Below are 23,512 nucleotides of genomic sequence, written 5' to 3'. Positions count from 1 at the left end.
CACCGGTACAATGACATGGCTAATAAACTTGTTCTTTCTTGTGCTCTGAGACATGGAATGTTGTTCCCTTCTCATGGGAAATCCTATCTCCTGCAATATAGGTCTACTAAATGATGATTTAATTGGTAATCCATATTTGGTCCGAGAACTATGATATAGATTATGAGACTTTGCTCCTGTTTCCCAGATGATTATCCTGTGGTGCTGAATAGCTGTTGCAGCTCTGCCACTAGATTTTGTTTTGTTGCACTTACTGGGATGTAAGTGATAAATCTCTTGATGATAAATATTCAAGTCAAGTTTCATATGCTTCCTCAAGGTCTCCTGCATCCTCAACATGTTTACAGTTCTTGTTTGGCAATTTAGGTGATTATTTTGGTAAGACTAATCTATAGTTAGCATGACAATGATATGTTTATCCACTTTTCTACCTATGGTGAACCCGGAAGGCATTATATCTTCATTGGTAGGTTGATGAGAATGACCTTGGTCAACTTCCTTGTTTCCTTGGCCTTGAGCAAGCCTGTATTTGAAGGAAATTCTGTGGATGAAAGTTATAAATATGAGAATGTCCTGTTGAAGATCACCACTACAAGCTACTCCATCTACTCAGGGTTTAAATGAAAGCTCCATTGAAGTTATGAGAATTTTAAGTTTGAGAATACATCAAGACATTGTCAGATTTGGCATCAAATGATATCCCTATTGCTTAATAATCAGACAGATTGGTGAACAGATCATCAGTTGGCCTTTTTTATGAGAGATGCCTAAAATTATGATTTTTCCTATCAAGAAAGGACCTAGGCACTAAGTTGGATTTTGTGTTTTTTTGGTAATCAAATGAAATTTTGGGTTATTGGATTATTGGTTGTTGTTGATGGTTAGAATTGATGCTTTGTTTAGTTTATAAAGTTCTTTGTTGGCTACAGAAACAATTCTAGCATTGGCTTTTGGTGGTAGAGATGATTACTGGGAGTTAAGTATTGAGTGAAGTTTTGAGTGGTCAGGACTGGTGCTTTTTCCATGTTTCTTTGTCCTCATTCCTTCTCTTATTCTTTTCCACTTTCATTTTCTTGAAGATCTGTCTCCTGTTCATGTTGAATTTGCTTAGGTATATCTGCTTTCTCAGCAGTAGTCCTTTTCAGATCGCTGCTCGTGCTCACCTGACAGAGAAAGTGTATAAGACTGCATGATCAGGAGCGCCCTTTAGCTTGTTGAAGCACTGATTATTTAGCATTATGCTGTTCATTTTCCATTCTAGTTTGTTGTTACGAAAGGGGATGTTCATTATTCTATATGGTCTCTTTCATCTTTTGTTTTTCAGTAGCACAGTAGCACCATTGTTGAAGTCCATTTTTCTCATCCTTCCCCTACAACTCTATGCTTGGTCATATGTTGATTGTGTTGATGATGTTATTGATTGTGTTACTGCATCTTCTTAGAGACTTTTATCTCCTATAAGGTACGAAAGCAAGATTTAAGTGGATGCTTGAGATATAGAGAGAGTGTTGCGCAATGGTTGAATCCTCTTTAGAGATGGTCTGCTGTTGGTAGCTTCTTGTTGAAATAGGTTTTTATTGGCAAATCTACCAGTATTATTGCAAGGACTACTGTTATTCAGATGGCAAGAAATCCAAGATATCATTAACATGCTTTGCTAGTATTTTCCTCTTATATCTTAAATAGTATTTGTTGCTTTTATAAAATATTCATTGTCTTTTGTTGCCTTATTGGTTGTCACACCTTTGCCAAAATGTTTTTTTTTTTTGGCACACCAACCACACTTTATTGCAAGAAATAGTTGCCATGCAGATTGTGAGTAATCCTAGATTTCATGAACATTCTATCCAATTATTGGTGCAGAACTCTTATCTTCCTTTTGGTAGTGGTAGTCATTATTGTGTAATATTAATTGCCTTTTGTTGCTTGCTTTACATTTCTTAAATAAGCACCAATAATCATGTGCCCTAGAAATTTATGTTTAGCACTACGTTTTATGCCCGAGATTCCAATTTTCTTTATATGGTTCTCTTCTATATTTTGAATCAAGGTCTGGTGAACCGTGTCGAACCAGCTGGATCAAGGTGTATTGAACCAAACTGGTTTAGGGGCTCTCGTCGAAACGATAACCTCCTATTTATGGTTTGCTAAACCGCCCCGAATCACGTAGTTCAGGGTATGTCGAACCGTACCACGGCCAATCGAGATGGTTCCGGCATTCGGAATGAGAAATGAGTAAGAGGGAGAGGGAGCAGGAAAGAGAAGAAGAGAGAGGGGGGAGGAAAAGAGAGGGAGCAGGAGAGATGACCTCCAGAGGCCACTGGAGGGCAGCCAAGCTTGCTACGCCACTGTTGAGCTTGGTGAGGGTGGAGGGAGGGAAGGAGAGGGAGAGGAGGCTCTCAGAGGCCTCCGAAGGGTCAGCGAGGCGGCTATGCCGCCACCAAGGTCAATGAAGGCCAAAGGAGGGGCTCCACCCACCTCCTGATTGAAATAGGGGCTTTAGCCCTTGTTTCATATTTTTTGTGGATTTTTGGGTTGAAGTCGGCAATTTTTTTTGGAGATTTCTCCAGCTTCCACTAAGCTCGGCAATGGCACAGCAAGCTCAGCTACTCTCTAGTGGCCTCCAAAGGCCCTCTCTCTCTCTCCCCTCCTCCCCCCCCCCCCGGTTCTCCCTCCACCCTCTCTTTGTCTCTCCCCCTCCCATTCTCTCTCCACCCTCTCTTTGTGTCGGTTTGGGCTTGGTACGGAATGGCAAGGCGGGTAACGAACCATATTGCCAGCCGACCGGTCTACCGGCATAGCAAACCTTGGTCCTTCCCCTCCCAATGCTTCGAACCCTCACCTCCCCTCTCTCTTTTGCATTTCAGCCAGGTCATGTGGCTAAATAAAATAAATTGGTTTCTACTTAGGCCCCTTCTTTTGCACTTTAAAGTAAGGCAAATTCTGCAGAAAGAAATCTGCCACTTCTGTTATCATTTTATATTTATATACTCATGAGAGAGATTTATTTGTGTGGCTGACTATGTTGCTCTTCTATATGAGCATATGCACAAAACTGCTAGAAGGGAGAGTAAAATCAAGCAGTAAAGGAAGTTCATTTGAAGGGCATGACATTTTCTTATGTATAACCTACTAACTTGAATTCAAATGGAGTTGGTTTTATAATCACAAGCAAAATGATTTAGCTTGCTTGTCGATAACTCTGTTGGGCTGGATAGAAGGGATGCCTTTCCACCTTATTCTTTCACTAACGATGCATAAAATGGTTTGTGCAGATTGTCGTAGTTGCATAATTCTCATGATTTTTTGTACGTGACAAGTGAAAAACTTGTTTTCAAGATACAGTCCATCTCTAGGTATCAACTCTTTCAATGTAAGCATCATTTAGGTAGTGATAATCCCATATGCCTGCAATGTAACTTGTGAATTTCTTGATTATAGGTTTTAATGATGAACTTAAAACATGGGAATACGCATCTAGATAGGCAAAAGATTGCTGTTTGAAGCTCTTAAACTGAAATCCCTAGCACAGCCATCACCTTTTAATAGTAACACAGCTTGACAGAGTAATTGGTTATTCTGATTATTTCACACCATTTTTTGGGAATAGATCCTTCTCTTCCTTGTACACCACAGGTGATCATTAATAGCATGCTGTTGTAACTACACTGGCAAAGGATACACAAGGAGCAACCCATGATTTGCGCATCATCTTGTCAATGCAATTGAAGTCAGCTGCAACATTCAGTGAAATATTCTATGATTAAACTAGTAATTAAAAAAATATATACCATTTGAGTTTTGGAAAGAAAAATTACCCTAGTTTTGGTGCTGCAGCTTACGTTGCATCTGTTTGCAGTTGTGGCTGGCTGAGTTCAAGATGAATGGATATGTTTGCATCCTCGGTGACATTAAAACCATATGGAGTAATCGGACCTTTATCAATGCCATTTACACCCCTCATTGCATAAACCTGAGATGCAAAATTTAATGCTTAGCCTTTGCTATACCCACAACTTACATAATTTACCATTGGTTGAAAGGATTTCATTACAGAAGTTTCTGTATGGATTTTTCAAGTCTATTCGCTCTCTTATTCAATACCTTCTTCTGCAATTCCATGTTTTCTTGACGAAAAAGGTTTACCTTCTTGTATAGTTCGATATTTTCTTGGTGAATAAGGTTCCCCTGCGATGAACCAGTGAAATGTTAAGCAATTGATATTCATCACCTAAAACTTAGAGGAGGGGATGTGGTAGACACATGTTTTCCAACCTTTCGGTTTAGTTCTTGAATTTCATCGATCAAAAGTTGGTCCTATAGGGGTGAAAAATTAATCCATTAAAAATGGCTATTGTTAAAAAGGACAGCAAGTCAACATTGAATAAGGCAAAGATGACCAAGACCTTCTTCATTCGGATACCACGTAAGCTCATCTCAAGTTGGTTCTCTAGATTTTGTAGATCTTTCACACTTAGGCCAGAAAGCTCTTCTCCCAACAACTGCCTGCAATCATTGAAGACGATGTTGTGTATGCTTTGCCATGTCAGTTATATACTTATATTTTAGATATGTTTCAAATGATTGCTCTAAATTTGATATTAAGCGCTTATTAGAGCTTTGCCTACACAGATACATAACAGTGAGTTCAGTTTGGGATTTGGTGAATGATGGACTTACTGCTTATTGTTGGGCATTTAATGTTGTCAATAGTAAATATGGGAGTTTAGTATCTAGATGGATATTGTATATGTAGTGTCTTCTTTAGAAACTCTTCTGTTGTCATTAGTGTCTGGTATATTGAGTGCCCTGAGTATGGTTTGTGATACCAGTGAGAACTAGAGACTTATGGTTAAAATTAGTTCCGATTTCATCAATGAGTTACTACTTACCATCGCTGTATACCTAGCCATCTGAAGAGACTTTTTGTTAGCTTTGGTATTTTTATCATCTGTATCCATTATTTGTGTTTCTATTTTCTAAGCTAGTCAATGGCTAATTTGACTGTTGAAGACCTTATCAATCTATGGGCAACATTGGGAATGGATTTGGATGTGGGAGTGGAAACAGACAACTAAGAAAATCTAGATTGTCAAACCATCTAGGATGTCAAACTTCCTAGGATGCATCTTTGTAAAATAATGTTTGATACTACAAAATAAATCTGACCTTCTTTGTTTTTTAAAGAAATACAAATTTTGATCAAAAAATTAATAACAATTATCCATATGAGATTAAACTATAGTTGTTTTTAAAACATAAAAAATAAAAGAAAGAATACAGAAGTACAAGGTGCTCAATTGAAGAGAATGAAGTGGAACATTATTTGGATCTTTTCAGAAAAGTGATTTGCTAAAGGTGATATGCATTGAAAAAATAATGGTGATTACCAAAAGAAGTTACAAAAAGAAAGCAACAGCAGAAGAAAAAAAAGAAGAAAGGGACTACAAAAAGATGAAGAAATGCTACTATGGAAGATTAGAAGGGATATGAGGACCTCCTAAATAGGGTTCTGATATTTTGGTTTTTCACAAATCCCTACCATCTTACTGGTTCTTAATCACTTTATTCTTAATTGTGCTACTTCACCTCCACTAATATACTAGTTCCTTAAAACAGTTGTAGTTTCCCAGGCATATGTGGACTCCTAGACCAAGAGGCATCTATTTGTTTCATTACACTGGCTCTAACCTTATTAGAAATATTTTCTCTTTCTTCATTGTTATCAAAACTGATAACTTGGCAGTGCTCTTCACTTTGACTGGGATGTTGTTACTGTTATTTCAATGAATTTGTGCTTCTTTTCATGATCATTTCTGTTAATGTTGCTCCACATAGTCTCTATCTTTGTCCCACTGGTTGCTAGAAATGTCTAATTATATTCGTTGTTTTTGAATTCCAGAATAATAAAGTGAGATAGAAATTCTACAATTATAGTGAGAATGCTTTTACCATATTTCATAAACATGGTCATATGGTCTTAACTACTGATCTTTGGAATGTTACATGTGATATATGAACCAGTTACCAGTCCCCTTCATTTTTCTTATGCTGGAATGACTAATATACATGGTTGCATTACAACTTGTTTGTATTTTAGTAGCTACTACATTTGCTTGATATAAACTTTCCTAGATTTATTTTTATTTTTTTTCTGATGATAAGTGAGAAGGCTGCCAATTATGTAGTTCATTCTAAAGTTATACACAAACTTGAAATTATTATCTAGACTTTAATAATACTATCTCTTACGTATTAGGTCTTAGTATGCATGAAATTTAAGTAATTTATTGTCAAAGACATGTTACCCATCTGCCATTCGCATTTCTGATACTATTAATCAGTCTGGCTCTCAGGGTATGTGATATGCTAGTGCCTTTGAAGTGTAATATGCCATTATTAGTGTCAAATTGAAATAGTATTATACTATTATATATGTTACAAGATGCTGAATAAGTTTTAGCCTCCATGTGTTATGTAACAAGTAACAATCTTCTGAATTTAAGCCACTTGGTAGAAGTTACAGTATGCTTACCTTTTTGAGATGAATGCCTTTTGAGAAATAATGCTTAAAAAAAAAAATATGTTATGCAGGGTGAAGTGAGCATACCGGTGACTTTCTTGCAAGTTATGCAGTTGCTGCCTCAAGCTTGCTGCCTCCCTTTGCCAAAACTAGTGAGTACAAGGACAAAGTTTTAAGCCCATGCAGCAGATTTTTTAAAATACTATGTTATTACTATTGGAGTGATTATGGATTACAGTAACCAGGTTCAGGAAAGAAACATTCTGTCAGGTCACTTAGAATCTGAAGTTTGATACACCAGTTTTTCATGAAATTTATTGCAAATCAAGTTTAAAAGCATTAGGTTTAAAAACTTCTGAACATATACTAGACCACTTACTGCTGATGTAAACTATGAATTCTCGACTATGACTTTTTGATTACTTAATCTTATCGATGCATGCTGTATTGATCTTTGAATGTTCCCCCTTAAATAGTTGATGACCTATTCACACACTTTTGGTGCTTTGCCTAACATCTGTTGCATAGCCACATGCCCAGTCCCCAATTGAAAAAAAAGAACAAGAATTCAACACACAAAAGATGAAAAGGAAAAGAATTAAAGAATATATTGGATATGGAGACTGTCGACAGGTAGAGGGGAAGAGGATAAGATCTTCATTTAAATTATTTGTAGGATTTTTTTCATATTACATGACTAAGAAACAATGTAATTTCTGCATCATTAATATGGAATGTAGAGGCAACATTCAAAAGCTTCATGATTTCTGATTATAGGTTCAATATTTTGATCAAGATTTCAAATCCCGTGGGACAAGACTCTTGATTTTCTCATGGAACGGGATGCGCCACCGTCCTGCCCCATCCTGAAATTGGGATAGGGGATGTCTCAAGAGACGTCCTGTCCCGACACATGGGATGATATCCTGTTCTGGTGTCCCGTGGGACGTTCCGCTGGAACCTGAATCCTTGGTTTTGATTGTGCTTCATTAAGCTTCCTAAACAATTTGAATTTCCTTAATTACATCACAAAAAAAAGTTTCCGGATCAAGTTCTTCAAAACATGGAACGTGTGCTTGTACTCATCACCACACGATAGGAGGTTTCTGTTATACTTTTTTTTTTTATTAATGGTGAGGTTTCTGTTATACTTTTCTTTATTAATGGGCTCAAGCACAACTACCCCTAAAGATATGCAAAAAGTTATTAGGAAGCAAAAGTAGTTACAAGCATGCAAGAGAAATAGAAACACCATATTCAAAACATATTATGCATCCAGATCAAAAACATATTAAATTCTTCACTAGAAACACCATCCCCATTTATATTTGAAGGACAATTCCATCCTCTTGGACAAAAACATCCTTCACCTCATAGGAAATTGCTGCTCCACCTTGAGGCTGCATTTGATTGTGGAACAAGTCAACCCTGATAAAATTGGTTTAGTTGCTCCTTACCCTCTTTCCTCCAAAATAAAATACTTTACCCTATAATGTCCAATATTTTACTTTGGATTAGATGGGGAAAATGGCTTTTACAAACTTTAAAAAATTACTCATTTTGAGCTCCAAATAAACTGGTCATGTTTTGGCATTTGTCAAGTTAACATGGAATAAATTGGCTCATGGGACCTTTACTCCATTTACTCTTCTTTAACCCGCAGCCAGTTGTAGACTAATAGAACCAAATGAGAACCCAACTCAAGAGAAACCTCAAGATGGGCATGTAGTTGCAATACATAGTTTGTTAACCTTTCCAAGAGAATGCCTTCATCTAACCTCCCATAACCATGTTCGGATTCAATACCAAGTCCTAATCCATTTAGGATTCTTTTTAGTTGATCGTTAGTTTTAATGACTTTAGGATTTTATTCCTAATGTTACTCTATTTAATTATTTCCTTCTAAAGGTTATTAGAGTTTGTGTTGTAGTGGGTCTTGGGTTTTTGAGTCAAGATAGGAGTCAAACTCCCACCTACGTGGTGCTCTATTTAAAGAGACTTTTGACGTCTCCTTTAGGTGTAGAAGATGATGGAAAAATTGTGTAGAAGAATGAAAAAAAAAGAGAAGAGAGATTATTTGTGCATGTGGAGACTCTTTCGTGAGGTGTCTTTGTGAAGTTTTGGTCTTATTCTTCTTTGAATAAATTGGTTTTTCTCTCCCAATTTTTTCTTCGATAATTATTTTCTTGTGATTCTTTACAAATATTTTTTTTTGTTTGGTCTTTGTTTTAGATCTTGGGGCGGCACGGTTGATCTACTTTATGTAGCATGCCATTCTACATGGTATCAGAGCTAAGGTTCGGAGATTGGTGGCTCGTGTGTTTGTGGCTCTATATGATGTTGAGCCATAGGCTTGGAAAGTGGTTAAGTGGTTTGCAGTTTTGATGCTTTTTTTTTTTTAGCAATGACTTGATTATTGGTGGTTTCCGTATTTATAGCTCGGCGCAGTTAAAGAGTTTTTAGTAATTCGTTGTGCGGTAGTGCAAGTGTGTAGATTATTTTTTTGGTAACTGAAGAAGTAAATCATCATAGTCAATGCTATTACTATCTCTATCAATAGATTTAGTTATGAGATGTCTGATCGTGCTAATATCAATAAGATTGCTTTTACTACTATTTTTCTTCGTAAGTTGAACAATATCTATTATCCATATTAGAAGGCTGTTGTTAAGTCTTATTTGACAGACCAAGATTTGTAGGATATTTTGGATGAGTCAGAAATGATGCCAACAGATGAGATTGCAAGAAGAAAGTGGAATATGAAATCTAAAAAGGTAATATGCATTCTTTAAATTTCAGTTGATAAAGAAAATTTTTTTTATGTTTGAGACGTAAAGGAGTCAAAGAAAGCATGGGATATTCTTACAGCTGTCTACTAGAATTCTTGCAATATGAGAAATCATAAACGAAAATTATCTGAAGAGTAAATTCTGATTTCAGGCTTTTCCAAAGATCTAAAAAAACAAAATTAGTTTAAAGACGAAAATTTGAAATATGGGGAGCTTGATCAGTTAAATTGCATCAATTTCGGAAGACTCAAAATATGGTAAAGTCGATCAGTTTAAGGATCAATCATGTGCAGAAGAAAATTTGGAGTAAGAAGAGCTTGATCAGATGGCTACCACATCAAGTCTAAATCAGTTCATGATGGAAGAATCTATTGATTCTGAAATTGCTTAAGAAGAGTTTGATGATGCTACAACCGATTCAGTTATGAAGATTAATATTGAGGAGTCAAATCATGCAGAAGAATTTGATATTGAAGCTATCCAAGATATGGATATTTCATATGAAGGTTTACTCAACTACGAGGATGAAAAACTGACTAATTTTGAATTAGCTTTGAAAATAAAGCAACGAGAAAATATGCTCAATGGAGATGATTCTTATTGTACTTTGGCGATCAACAAGATTCTTGATACATCAGTTAATTTTGAAGCTACTCCAAAGTTCGAGCTGTTTGAAAATTCTATACATGAAAATTTAATTCCATATGTAGAAACCAACTGTGTACAGATACCTGAAGCAACTCAAGGGGAGGTATATAAATATGGTCAAAGTTTTGCTTTTGATTTTACTTGCGTGCAGGTAATGGTCAATGCTCACAGTTATTATAACCAACAATTTGATGTTCGTTGGGATAAGCTGGATGCTCGAAGAAATCTCGACATCATGATCGTGGAACCAATGCTGAGAGAAAATATTGCACGACATTATTGTCGATTTTGATATATGCATCGAAGAGGACGAGCCAGCGAAGTAATTAATGTTCGAGTCAATAAAGAAGTTTCATTATTGAATTGTAGGTTCAATAAGTTGTTATATGTTACTGTTACTGTAGCGGTGATGGCGATGGCTACTAGCTTACTATGGCATTTCATGACATCGACAAAGTCAGCATTGTGTCAGTATGGACTTTGCAATAAGAGGGAGTGTTGAGATTCATTGTCAAGTCCCAATCCAATTATGATTCTATTTTTAGTTGATCATTAGTTTTAATGACTTTAAGATTTTATTTCTAGTGTTACTCTTTTTAGTTATTTTCTTCTAAAGATTGTTAGAGTTTGTGTTCTAATGGGTCTTTGATTTTGAGTCAAGGTAGGAGTCAAACTCCCACCTATGTGGTACTCTATTTAAAGGGACCTTTGATGTCTCCTTTGGGTGTGGAAGACCGTGAAAAAATTATGTAGAAGAGTGTGTGGGAAAAAGGAGAGAGGAGAGATTATTTGTGTATATGGAGACTCTTTTGTGAGGCGTCTTTGTGAGGTTTTGATTTTTCTTCTTCGATGAATAAATTTGTTTTTCTCCCAAGTTTTTCTTCCATAATTTTTTTTTTTTGCTCATGATTCTTTGCAAATATTTTTGTTTGGTGTTTGTTTTGGATGTTGAGCTGGCACAGTCGATCTACTCCATTTAGCATGCTATTCTAGAAACCATTTCTTCATTTTCTATTGCTTCGTAATTCTACATCCACTTATCTCTTAATCGTAAATCTATATTCTTTTTCTTTTCTCTTTTTGTTGTCTTAAGGTGAAAAACCTTTCTTTGATTTCAGAAATATGTCCTTGTTTCCACAGCTTTGTTTGGCTCTAGAGGGTTGCTAAGATGAATCTCGTCTAGTTTATCATGTCCTAAATTGGCTTCTTAAAGAATTCTCAGGCAAACACACTCAATAGTTATAACTTAGTTGGACCACAGCAAGTAGATTGAAATAAGACCCAGCAGGTACATCTCCATTACCTGATGTTCTATTTCAGAAAACTATGGTCTTGTTGAGAACTATTTCCAGCATTCTCCACAATACTTCTCCAAACAACTTGGTCATCTCTGGTATGTCTTTGAGCAAACACCAAAAGCTTGTGTCTCGATATATTTAGTTTCTTACTAGTCTATTTTTAACTAAGATTTCAACATCTTTATGATTTTGAACGATGCTACATTATGCAGGTAAAAGTGTAAGAAGCTGATACTTTTTGAAGACAAGCATAGACACTATGGTCTGCCAAACCAACTCGAACTGCCCTCCCTGTTTGGGGCATATCAACCCAAACCAGTTGGAACTAGGTTGGTTCAACCTCTTGGTTCAAGAACTGGCATGAACCAGCCCAAGTCAGTCTGAATTGAGTGGAATTGCTTGGTTGCACTCGGTTTTAGAGTGGTTTGGGTTGGTCCGGGCTGTCCTATGATGAAAAAGAGAGAAGGCCACAAGATGCCACTCTCCTATCTTTTCTTCAAAAATTATGAAGGAAAGTGATGTAGCATGAGTGAAGAGCGATTAGATTGACGGGATTAAACTTTGAAGATCAACAGACAAGATGATGGCACATTGGATTGCAAAACCCTTTGTTCGATGAAGGGAGCTCTGTTTGAGAAATTTTTTTATTAATATATCAAAAGCCACCCTTCATACAATGTACTAAAAGCATATAAAGGATGACCCCAAATTTAGGCATTAAACCTGGTACATAATCATGCTGGAAATAGGATCCAATAATAAGGAAACATGCTAGAATTATTCAACTAGGAATATAGAAACCCAGCTAAAACCGCTGGCTTCTATGAAACTTGGCATGGTCTAGTTGGTTATAGTTTTCGCAGACTGCACTCTTGTTGCATCATGAAGGGTGAGTTTTGTGATGGAAAACTTGTATATTCTATCGTAAAATATGTTTGTAATAAAAGTTCAAAATCCTTGCACTAATTGATAGGTATTGAAGGGGAGATGATCCTGATCATAATCAGTTTCCAAATCTGTAGAGAATGACAAAGTTAGGACATATAGATCTTATATGGATCCTCACTTGAAGAGGTTCTCTTCAATTCATCTAGAAGAGGGATTACTGAACACACAACCACAATATTTAATATTTGAATAAAAATCTTGTCCACCATTAATACCCATTTTCATAACTTATGCCAAGCTCTTAGGTGAAAAAACTCACCATCATCTGAGCTTTGTGTTGCTTAATTGAACCATTAACAAATACAGATGATTTCCATGAACAATGATTCGAGAAGGCAACCTCTCACAGATTAGTATGTCATAGAATTAAATGCACTTTAACCATAAACTTTTGTCATTTAGGAACCTTAGAATTCTCCTATAATGTTTTAATCTTGATGGGAACAATGGTGCATAAACAAAATGAAAGCTTAAGAAAACCCTAAGACTATTTGGTTAGACTAATGCCACTCTAATGGATGCTGATTCTAAATTGGGAAGTGGGAATTAGAGAGAGATACAGAGAGGTGCAACCATAAGAGACTAGGAGCAAGACAAGAACTAGACCTTGGGATATGATGTCCACCTATATATCAAGATAATATGGCCTATGTAAAATCTATGAAATGAAGGCAAAAAACAATAGTAAAGGGTGGATGACAAGTCAAAAGCATGAGTTCAAGAAGGTAATGGTTGAAAGAAAGATGTATATGACAGAGCAGGGCATTAATTAATATGCATCTGTGCATTGAGTTACAAGTTTATGTTTAATTATTGCAGTTGTATCTATTAATCAATCATATAGTCTCTCAGAATCAATATGAAAAAAAAAACTCTAGCACTCTTAAAATAGCAAACTAGTACCGAATTGGTATGCACCTACATACCGCATGTCAATATGGTTCGACTCGGTACCATACCATAGTGGCACCTGACCTACAGTCTCTAGCTGAGATTGCAGACCATGGGTGACAGTGTCAGTTAATACACCTAGGACTATTTTGTATACACTGCCTAATTTCTTTGTAGCTTGTTGAGAGATTCGTCTATTTGTCCATGGAAATTTCACTAAAAACTCACATAAGAATTGTTATTAGACCTCCTATCTATCAATTATCTAATATCCTCATGATAACGCGGCAATGCCATGAGGATCTTGCTTCTAAACAGAATTGTTTAACTCCATCATAGAAGACAGTTATAGGCTATTCAAAGTGGATAGTCAATGGAGCTAGTAAGATAAACCAAATGGCATTTCTTGTCACCTTTAAATCTTTATATTTATGACCATTTTGTCATATGCCTCTTCTGACATTGGTAAAATGAGAGAACTGGAGATTGTATTGCCTCATTGCAAGAAAACCTCCTGCTATTTTTATAATTAATTTTAAAGCTTTTCTGCATTATATTGTGGTCTTTAGTTGAATTTCATCTTAACCTTATGTTGAATATCTATTTCCAACACTGACCACATTTCTCGCCATTAGCAGTATATTATCCAAGCAATTATTGTTGCCTGTATACTGCTTTTGATTTTTGTATATTCATGGTAAGTAGCAGAATCTAAAAGTTTGACCAGTCTATTGATTTCATTTGCTCATGAATTTTCTTATCCTTGTAATGAAATACCAAAATCTAAGTGAAGGATATCTAGTTAATATAAAGGAGCAGCCAACTACAGAGTTCATTGTTGGATGTTGTTTGATTGAGTGGTTGAAATCTATGAAGAATGGACCATCTGATAAGTCTCAAATAATTTTCAATGAAAGAACGTATTATATTGTTAGGATTGAAGATTGTCACAGACATGGATGCTAGCGATCACTGTGAAATTTGCAAGATGCATTTTAGAGCATTTGCAGAAATTCAAAACTCAGAAGCAGTCCTGTTGATTTAAGGTATGGTTAGAACATGGAAAGTCAAACTCTCAATCTGTCTACCTGAATGTGATCTGCCTCTCTATTTCTGTAGAAGTGATGTTTGTGAGGTTGATTCCGTCCTAAATCTGTCTGCATTTATAGTTAAGTATTAATTTTTGGTGATAATGAATAGAAAAGACATAGCAAAGACAGCTTGAGCAGGAGAGCTTCTGTCATAATATGTGGAATTTTTGTTGGCAAAACAGTGTGACTATCTAATTTAGGAACACATGAACAGACCTCTAAGATCCATATGAATTACAAAAGTATGTTATGAGGGGAAAGATTGTATCTGTGCGATGTTAGAAGCAAAATACTGAAACAATAAGTAAATATCTGTTGCTACAGTACGAGATTGAGGGTTGGGAAAGATGAAATTCCTTATGGAACACCTATCTATGATAGGTATTTTGACTAGAGCATCATCTTTGTGGGGGTGGTCTTGCTATAAGATTAAAATGGAGCAGACTGCTTTTAATAGTATATTTGATGATGATGATGATGTTATGGACGACAAGAAAGGGAAAGTACTATTTAAACTTGATGATTGTGAAATTTGTAGTTTAATTTAGACAGGCACATGTAAGAGGAGGTTATGTAAGATTAGATGAGATTTCTGATGAAAGGATATGAGTGGTGCAATCAATGATTCTGATTGTGATGATTTAGCAAGTAGGGTTCCAAGGTTGCAGCAGTAGAAATGACAGTTAGCCTAGCTGTTCGATTTATCTAATTGTAAATTGTAATTCTCTCTCTCTCATTTTGATCAGTCATTCCTATGTCATGTCCATAGTGGGAGTTACTCATTGACACCATTAATTGGATCAAGTACTCTTTAGACAAAGATTAGTTTCCCAAGGCATTTTACACCATAGGTTCTAATTAATATAGATCAAAAGGAACATATGCCACATGGCTTTTCCATAATATACAGAGGTACTGCAGATGCATTTTTCAGTGATGATGGATGGACAAAATGCAACCAGCGAATCAACATGGAGAAGTGTAGGATGACTTACTGAAAGAGAGAGAGGCATGATGCCTTCATGTTCATATTGCTGTAACTACATTCTTCTTTGGACAAGAAGCAGGCGTAAGAGGGAAAAAAAAGGTATTAAAAATCTGCCTTCTTGATTCTTCCTCCTTCTGGTGTTGTACTGTTGGAAACCATGAGTTTTCTAATAATCCTGAATATGTTCTAAATGTCAGATAACTTGGATTCCGTTGATCATCATCATAAGACCTTCATAAGGTGGAAGATCACATGGATGGGGAAGACTATGATTGGGATTTTTGAAGGCCATCAGAGGTACTTCGTTCATTTTGATCTTTTGAAGAGTTCTTATGTTTTGCTACAGAAATTCAGAGAAAAGAGAGTAGTGTTTACAATTTTTTTAATGCTTACTTTCAAAATTTAAATTAATTGATAACCTCTTCTAATTTTGAGACACTTGTACTTATCACTGCAAGTTGAATGTTCAAAATTGAAGTGCTCCAACGACATTGTAATTATCCAAATCATAGCTTGTCACATATGATGATCAAAAGCTTGGATTTTAGTTTCTGAAGGACCTTCTATGAAAGATCACTTTGAAGTGCTATAGGTATCGGCTCCATTTATTTGTAAATGAGAAAACACTTCCCATCAAGCTACCTATGGTTATTCTTATTAAAATTGCATAAACAAATGTCCTTATTTTGTTGTTCTAAATGAGACTTAAGCTATAGCATATCATAGGGAAATTTCTCTCCCCACTATTCATCCTGTTAATGATGAGAGCTTGGAACCCAAAAGTTCCCACAAGTTTTTCATTTGCAAATAAAATGAGTAAAACTTGTAAAAAAAAAAAAAAAGAGGACTAAAACTACAATAAAAGATCAATCATATAGTTGATTGGTCTTTGTAAACTACCAACTTTTTTATTTTATTTATTTATTTATTTATTTCTCTTTTTTTGTGAGAAACATGGTGGCAATTATGCAATCTGCTTCAAATGCGGGACCTCAAGGAGGAGAGGGGTGTCAAGCAGCTGACTCAAGTATAGCACATTCAACTGCAAAATGCTGTCAATTTAATCTGCAAAACTTCAGATTTATTGCCATTTCTTGTGGTCTCCAGGTGATGTTCTTTCCTAAAAATATTCATTACCAATCCAAGGCATGTACTAACGTAATTAATTGTATGTGCTGATTTAACACAGTTTGAATGCTGATATTGGAATTCATTTTGAGGTCTAAATGACCAAGAGATACAGAAAACCCATGTAACAAAGAGCAAAACAAGATTTGATTGACAGAGGAACATATGGACACAAGTTCAGAAGGGTTGCAAAAATAATAAGAGAATTAAACAATTTGTGATAAATAAAAGAACTAAATCAAAGTGACGAGGAAGGGGGGACTAGTAATAATAAATTCATGTGTTTCAAAGTCTTTTTTGCTCTCGAAAATCAAGTGGCTTTTAGAAACTTGCTTGTTAGGTCCTTACAAAATTCACCAGAGCCTCCTTTGAGCTTCTTTTTGATCCAACACAGGGTTGACAAAGAATTTGTCATGCAAAATCTGACAAATAATATAACATGGCAAATTTGATTGTATCATGAATAAGTTTCATTCTAATTTGAAGAACTGAGGATTAGGATGATAGATCTAGGACTTCCACACTGACCTAGGACTCTTTGAGGCCTTAGAAATTCTTTAAAAAGACATAAAAATTCTTGAAAACAAGTCAAGGTTTGGTCAAAATTATCATCTATATTGATAGAATGACTCAACATTAATTGGTGAAAGAACCATATCTCCTTTACATAGTATCAATATTCTCCAACTATTGAAAAATTTCTTAAATTTCTTGTACTATTCGATATTTGAACTGTTTTCCATACTATTCCCTGTAGGTCACTAAGTTCACAATTAATCAATTGTTCTCAATTTTACATAAATTTCATGATTTATTGATGAGCTAATCATGATTACATGATAATTCTGTGTTACAGACTAGAGATGCAATATATTGTTGATGATGGTGTTATTTTGCTACCATTTATTGTTCTCTCCTTCTAGTACTTGCTTTTACACAAAGAAAAGTAACTATTTTAGAAATCTCGCATTTATTTTGTTTTGTTATATATGTTCCAAATTTTTGATTATCCTCACTCTTTCCTTAAGTTGTGAATTTGCCAGATATGGCCCAATTTTTCTCAATGCTGAACTTTTGACCATTGGTCCTCCATTTATTCTCAATGCTGAACTTTTGACCATTGGTCCTCCATTTATCATTTTATTCATTTCTTGTACCGTTAAAATTTCTATTCAATAAACCTTAGTGTGCTTTGTTGTATCTTTGTTATTGCTTTTTCTGTACCAGCTTCAACTTATATTTCTACCTACCACAAAGTCATGACTAGTTATGATATAAAATAAAATAACAAGTAAATTATGATAAATTTCAAAGGACAAGTGCTGACACTAAGGCATCTTTCCACTTAGCCTTTCAATGCATTTGAGTCATTCATGATTTCACCAGTAATTCTTGTCGCTCATGAGCATCTACAAGCATTAAATTTGAGTCCTTTCCCCTTTCATCTGCCCCATCAGAATTATGACTTTTGGCAGTTGAAGCTAGGCGGAACCTGATAGGCTTATCATACAAGCAATCTAATAGTTCTTAGCTCTTCCGCCAGTTTATTATGAATTTTTGTTTGTCATGCATTCTTTTGGCTACAACTTGTATCATACCATGACTGCTATTAAGCTTATAAGTTGGATCAAGACTTTAGATTAACAAGCCAAACTTCTATTAAGATTGATGAACCAATGCAAAATGATAGAGAATAATTTATAAATTATGACTAAATAAGGACTTGAATTAGTCATTTGGCATCTTCACACAAAGCTCCAAGCATGGTTCAAGATATTGATACTGAGCCTTGCCCCAAGTTAGGATGATATCAAGACACTACAGTCTTGACTCTTAGGATGGTTTGGTGTCCCTGTACCATAATATTATATCAAATTTTTGATTTTTTTTTAATCCTAAATAGGTATTTGAATGACTATTGATATGGTTTTGAACAAGATTTGCCATCTGGTACCAGACCCCATATTGGTACCATCCTATTACTATGTCGGTAAACTTGGTATGAGGGCTGGTTCGGCATACCAATACTTGAAACATCCCTGTACTGTATACCGACTTAGTACCGATACTATACGGTGCAGTGTACATACTAGTACCAACTAGTACGGCAAAATATTCTTTTGAATCAATGATGGGTGTATGGTGATGTCACCGATGCCAACACCCGCAAGGGTAGGTGGATCTTTCCTCCTAGTCGACTTATGCCCGGTACCTGCTAAATCGGGCTTGGTATTGGCTGATCCCAACTAGTTTGAGTTGAGACGAGGGATGTCCCGGCCCATAAACAGATCGGTGTCCCATAGATCTCCTAGCTCCTGACTTCCTATTGGAATAGTATAGTACCAGCAATGTTATCTCATTTAAGCAAGATGTAAATCCTTGGCTTGAAAGCTATCTCCAGTTTGATGGATAGTCTTTGATCAATGACCAATGACCATACATAGGCCTAGGGAAACATTATGTGGATTGAATAATCATTGTGTCATACAATTAACTCTACACGAGAAGAAGTAATACAAGCCTTTTTTGTAGGGAATGTGAACAAAACCCCAACATAAATTGAAAACTGATTTTGAACCATGGATTATTAGGCCTTTGGAGAACAAAATCACCACCATCAGCTTCACACAATGTTCACTCAATATTTATCAAAGGAAAACTCAATTATTGATTTTACACTTGTATGTCTGGTCAATTGCAAAGTTACAATGCTTGGTAGCAAGGTTCGCGGACTCGGTATTGAAAGTCATGCCGATTGCCGGCCGATATGGTATCGTACCGTACCATACCAGTCCATACCATACCGTACCATACCGATAATAAAAAAATCAAAAAAATTTCACACAACAGCATTAAAAAAAATCAGGCCAAACCGGACCGGATCATCCGGTATCGGGTGGTTCGGGCCAATACCATACCGAACCGATTGGTTTGGTCCAGTTCAGACCATTTTCTAAAAATCTGGCCTGAACCGGACTGATTTTTTGTCGGTACGGTATGGTATGGGGTGTACCGGCCGGTTTGGGTTGGTACAGAATACCATACTTGGTAGTTAATGGCTCTTGTAAAATTGTCATGGTTCCTCTTTGCAAGCTCTTGTTTGTTGACTTTTAAGCCATCCAATGGGGTTATAGGGATGCATTGGAATGATGTAGATGTTTTCATAGCATTTCCAATTCAAGATCGACGTTTCCTGAATATTAGACAGACTAACTCACTTCAAAGGCATCTTTAGTATGTCCAACAATTATGGACCAAGATTTGTGTAAGCCTAATAAGGCCTCAAACTTTGTTCTTTTCCTGACCAGAGTGGGTAAGATTAACTCATAATGAGAGCAGCCTGGTCTGCCGGTCAGTTTCACCCTTTGAATAAGATGGTTGGACAAACACCTACTTAGCAGTTAAGAGTATATCAGTTTTATATGGTGAGTCATTGGTTCATATCTCCAGTGGTAGGTAAAACCGGTTGGCTCCCCCACTTTAGCCCATGCAAACATGTCTGGTCATGACTTTTTGGTGTGGCCTTATGTCTGTTGGAAAGACCCTAATATGGTCTTATTTCACCAGTAGTTTTTCAATCTTGACTAAGTGGTTGTTAGGATTGCTTTGCTTTGCTTCTATAACTTTTCAACTTATAATTTAGGACACCTGAATGCATCCCCAAATCATTGCCAACAGATCAGTGTAGATTCTAGTCGTATCACTTTGGATGACTACAGTGTTGATGACTACAGATCGAAATTTTATCAAGAAGGATGATGACTGGCTCACCATCAAACGTCCTGAGAGAGAACATATGACAGCAAAGTTGTCCTTATTCACTTTACTAACTAAATTCCCAATTGAGGGGACAATCTAGAATTCTTCCTCTTGACTTGTGAACAAGTAGGAGCCATTGGATGGTATGATACTTAACTCTGAAACACTGGAACAGAAGCAGTGGTGTGATCAACAAACTGAAAAGCTGCTAGCCAACACTAGTAGTGATTAAGATTACTGGTTATTGGTAATTACCCATGATCATAACTAGCAATAAGCAATTAACTATACCAACTAAAAAGTAGCAGTCTTGCGGTAATTAAGTGTGACAATCAAGCAATCAGCAGTACCGACCACTAGATGGTTGATGGTAATGAGTAATGACTACTGTATGGTTGAAAAGAAAAAAGAAGCAATGATCAAGCTTCCCATATTAAAATGAATTAAAAAGGAATCAGTTTGAAACAGGTAGCACCATAGCAGTGTCAAGTGAGAAATCACATTTGAGAAGACAGAATGATCATATGCAAACATGTGCATAGTTTGATTCACGAACCACCATGCTACTTTCAGAGAAAAGAAAGTAATAAAAATTACATAGGGATTTAAAATTTATAATGAGATCAAGAGGATAAAAAATGTGTATAAGTAGAACTCTTGCAAGTAGAAAAATCATTGTCAAAATCATGTTATCGTCATCTCTTTCTTCTTATGATCTTGGTATCTAGATGTCAGACTTAGTTGTAAATTCATTTATTGTTCTGCATTGTATTTTAAGCTGTGTAACTTAGACTGCTTTGTTTAGGAACTACACATAGTACTCACATTTTACCCAGTATAGCCCACAACAATAGATTTTTTTCCCTCAGTTATAGGCAATTCTCCATTTTCTCTTGTTGTTTATTCTATTTTGACATCAAAGATCCTATTTCAAATCTTTTGATCAATTGAAAATCGATTTGTAGAATATTTGGATTGAAATCATGAAGGTCCGCTTGTTGTTTAGCATGAAAGATGCCTCCTCATTACTCTTGACCTTGCAATTATGTAATGCAGCCATGAACAGGGATCTTGTAAAAGCTTGTATTAGTGACCAAAATTGTTTGGGTAAAGGAGGAAGAGTCCATCTATGTGGAGCAAAGACTCATAGTTGGACATGGGTAAACAAAATTCTCATATGCCAAGCATGATACCTACAGTAAACTAATTCTCCACTCCATCAATAGACTTTTTGCAGGTGTTGATGTAGCTGGAATCATTATGTATGATACCTTAGAGCTAGAAAAATTGTTAAGATTATTCTAATATGTGAAGATCAGTCTGTTACAACCATCCAAAAAAAATCTACCTTGGTATGCTTTGAAAAAAAAAGTCAGATAATATTTATTTTTTAAATCTGTCTTCGGTTTCCATGTGAATGATTACTCAATTATTAAGTAGTGTAAACATAGCCCATTTTTTCTTTTCTTTCTTTCTTTTTTTTTTTTTTTGCTTAAGCTAAGAATAAATGAAATTAAGAGGACATTTTAGGGTATGATATTTTCATAAGAGAAGTACACAAATTTGAACAACTAAAAGAAACTTGAGCCTAAGCTGTGCATGTTCTATGATGATGAGCTATTTAGTTGTATCTTGGCTTGAAAATAGTTGAGGAATCATAAAGTCAAGAATCTAATGTCAACTGGTTATGTAGACTAATTAGCAAAGCATGAGTTAGAGAAAAGATGACAACTTTAAACCATTTAGGGGACGGTACAAGATATACTTGTGCTTCAAATGTACCTTAGTCTCTGAACTTGCATTCATAACTAGATGATTCTCCTCTTTGGTCTTGTTGTAGCGTTCTATCACTGACTTCATGCTGGCAAGAAAAGGTTTGTTAGTTTATTACTTCAAAATCACAAGAATCAAGATAAGTATGAATGAAGAGAATCAAATTGTTATCGTTGTGAAAAGACAAATGATTGATTACCTTCTACATCAAAATGACAGATGAAACAAATACTACAAAAAGAAAAGCTGTATAATCTTTTTGTTTTTAACACATAGAAGTAACTTTTTTCCCAACATAATGCTTTTTCATGCAAAAAATGGTCGCATAAAAGGAAAACTGTTTTTTGGGGGGGGAAAAACACTTTAGGATGGTGTATAATGTTATATTTTATTAAATCCGATTAAAGCACTAATTTTATAAGCCAAATACAAGGCTTTGGGTCTCACTCCATATTGGTTCATACCTAGTGTCCCAGGTCGGGCTGGTGGTCAACCAAGTCCTAGGATGGGTTTGTGACTCTGAGCGACAAGTCACAAAAGTAAGTGTTCCTGGTGCTGAACCGATTGGCTGACAAGTGGGAGAGGAATTGGAACCACTTATTTTATCCAAGACTAACCAGCACATAGTTAGAAGACTCCTAATTGCTTTTTCCTTTCCTTTTTTGTCGCACTGGAACATGGGAAGAATGAGGAAGGGAGAAAAAGAGAAAGCAGAAGAAAACCAGATACCAAATTGGTACTGGGACCCGTATGATATCATAAACCCAACCATAGGCTTAAAAACTCACCTAAGCCTAAAGAAACATTTGAAAAATAAAAGATAAAAAAATAAAACAGATTGACAACTATCAAACCAAAAAAAAAAGACAAAAAAAGAAGAAATTTTAAATTCCAATATAGTATTGCTATTCCCTACTTGAGGTTTTCTATGTATGATAAACATACAAAATTCATTTATGATCATACGACTTGTAATCTAAAATGTATTTAAAAGATATATGTCTTAAAATTAGCAATTGAATGCTAGTAAGCAAAGAAAATATGTATTCAAAATTTCAAATACTATTAAGATGTAGTGAAACTTGCACTTCAAAATCACCTTTTGAAAATTTGTTTAGCTTACCTAGACTGCAAAGACATTACATGCATCTTTTTGGAGCATTTACCATATTTCTTTTGACACAATTTATATTTCTTCCTATGATTTCAAAATATGTTTTAAACATTTATACATAATTAAAAATAAATAATTAATAAAATGATTTTTTAATGAAAATGCACTACTTACCATGGAAAATAGTATTTAGTAATCTAAGTTTATAGCTATATTTTTCAAAACATTACATTTTAAATATCTTATAATTAATTCTAAAATAACTTAAAAAATTTAAAATTATACTAGAAGCTATTGTTTTATTTAGGGCATCATAGATTGGCCCCATGTGCACAACATGTGAAAAAATCAATCTCAAATGAAGGTCATTTTATTGGATTGATTTAAAAATTGTGAGGGCCTCAAAACTAGTGGAACCTAAGCACATCTAGGTTTCATTGATTGTATACCTAATTTTGATGGTGTACACATTAGTGGTGTAAACATGATATCCCTCCAGAAATTATTATTTTATTTTAAATTAACTTCTAGAAATTTCCATTTTTAAATAAATAGCCTAAAA

The 23,512-nt window shown here is 35.4% G+C and overlaps 1 protein-coding gene and 1 long non-coding RNA gene across 35 annotated transcripts in view; one reads left to right on the top strand and one right to left on the bottom strand.

Moving 5' to 3' along the window:
- LOC105053230 (uncharacterized) overlaps positions 1-23,512 on the top strand; it is a 31,328-nt gene that overhangs the window by 5,577 nt on the left and 2,239 nt on the right. For 3 of the 26 annotated variants that reach the window (XR_012135081.1, XR_012135072.1, XR_012135075.1), the window contains 3 exons: positions 6,595-6,675; positions 11,079-15,275; positions 15,374-16,283. This is a non-coding gene — a long non-coding RNA (uncharacterized lncRNA). Of the gene's footprint in view, positions 1-187; positions 261-3,275; positions 3,357-6,594; positions 6,794-8,755; positions 8,887-9,222; positions 9,298-11,078; positions 15,276-15,373; positions 16,284-23,512 lie in introns of all 26 variants that reach the window. The other 23 variants (XR_012135091.1, XR_012135095.1, XR_012135083.1 and 20 more) reach the window with 18 other exon arrangements.
- The window catches only part of LOC105053231 (MADS-box transcription factor 23), a 36,295-nt gene continuing 16,188 nt past the window's right edge, over positions 3,406-23,512 (bottom strand). For 5 of the 9 annotated variants that reach the window (XM_019853307.3, XM_019853306.3, XM_019853308.3 and 2 more), the window contains 7 exons: positions 21,846-21,924; positions 6,611-6,672; positions 4,407-4,506; positions 4,276-4,317; positions 4,105-4,188; positions 3,819-3,973; positions 3,406-3,735 (listed from right to left, as the gene is read on the bottom strand). In XM_019853307.3, the coding sequence (XP_019708866.1) occupies positions 3,839-3,973; positions 4,105-4,188; positions 4,276-4,317; positions 4,407-4,506; positions 6,611-6,672; positions 21,846-21,924 (502 nt within the window). In that variant the 3' untranslated portion in view covers positions 3,406-3,735; positions 3,819-3,838. Of the gene's footprint in view, positions 3,736-3,818; positions 3,974-4,104; positions 4,189-4,275; positions 4,507-6,610; positions 6,673-21,845; positions 21,925-23,512 lie in introns of those variants that run through there. The other 4 variants (XM_019853311.3, XM_019853313.3, XR_012135071.1 and 1 more) reach the window with 4 other exon arrangements.

Source organism: Elaeis guineensis, chromosome 10 (genome assembly GCF_000442705.2).
Source record: "Elaeis guineensis isolate ETL-2024a chromosome 10, EG11, whole genome shotgun sequence".
In the NCBI taxonomy this organism is placed as follows: Eukaryota; Viridiplantae; Streptophyta; class Magnoliopsida; order Arecales; family Arecaceae; genus Elaeis; species Elaeis guineensis.
Note: the sequence above shows the minus strand (reverse complement) of the source record. Positions and strands in the feature narration are given on the sequence as shown.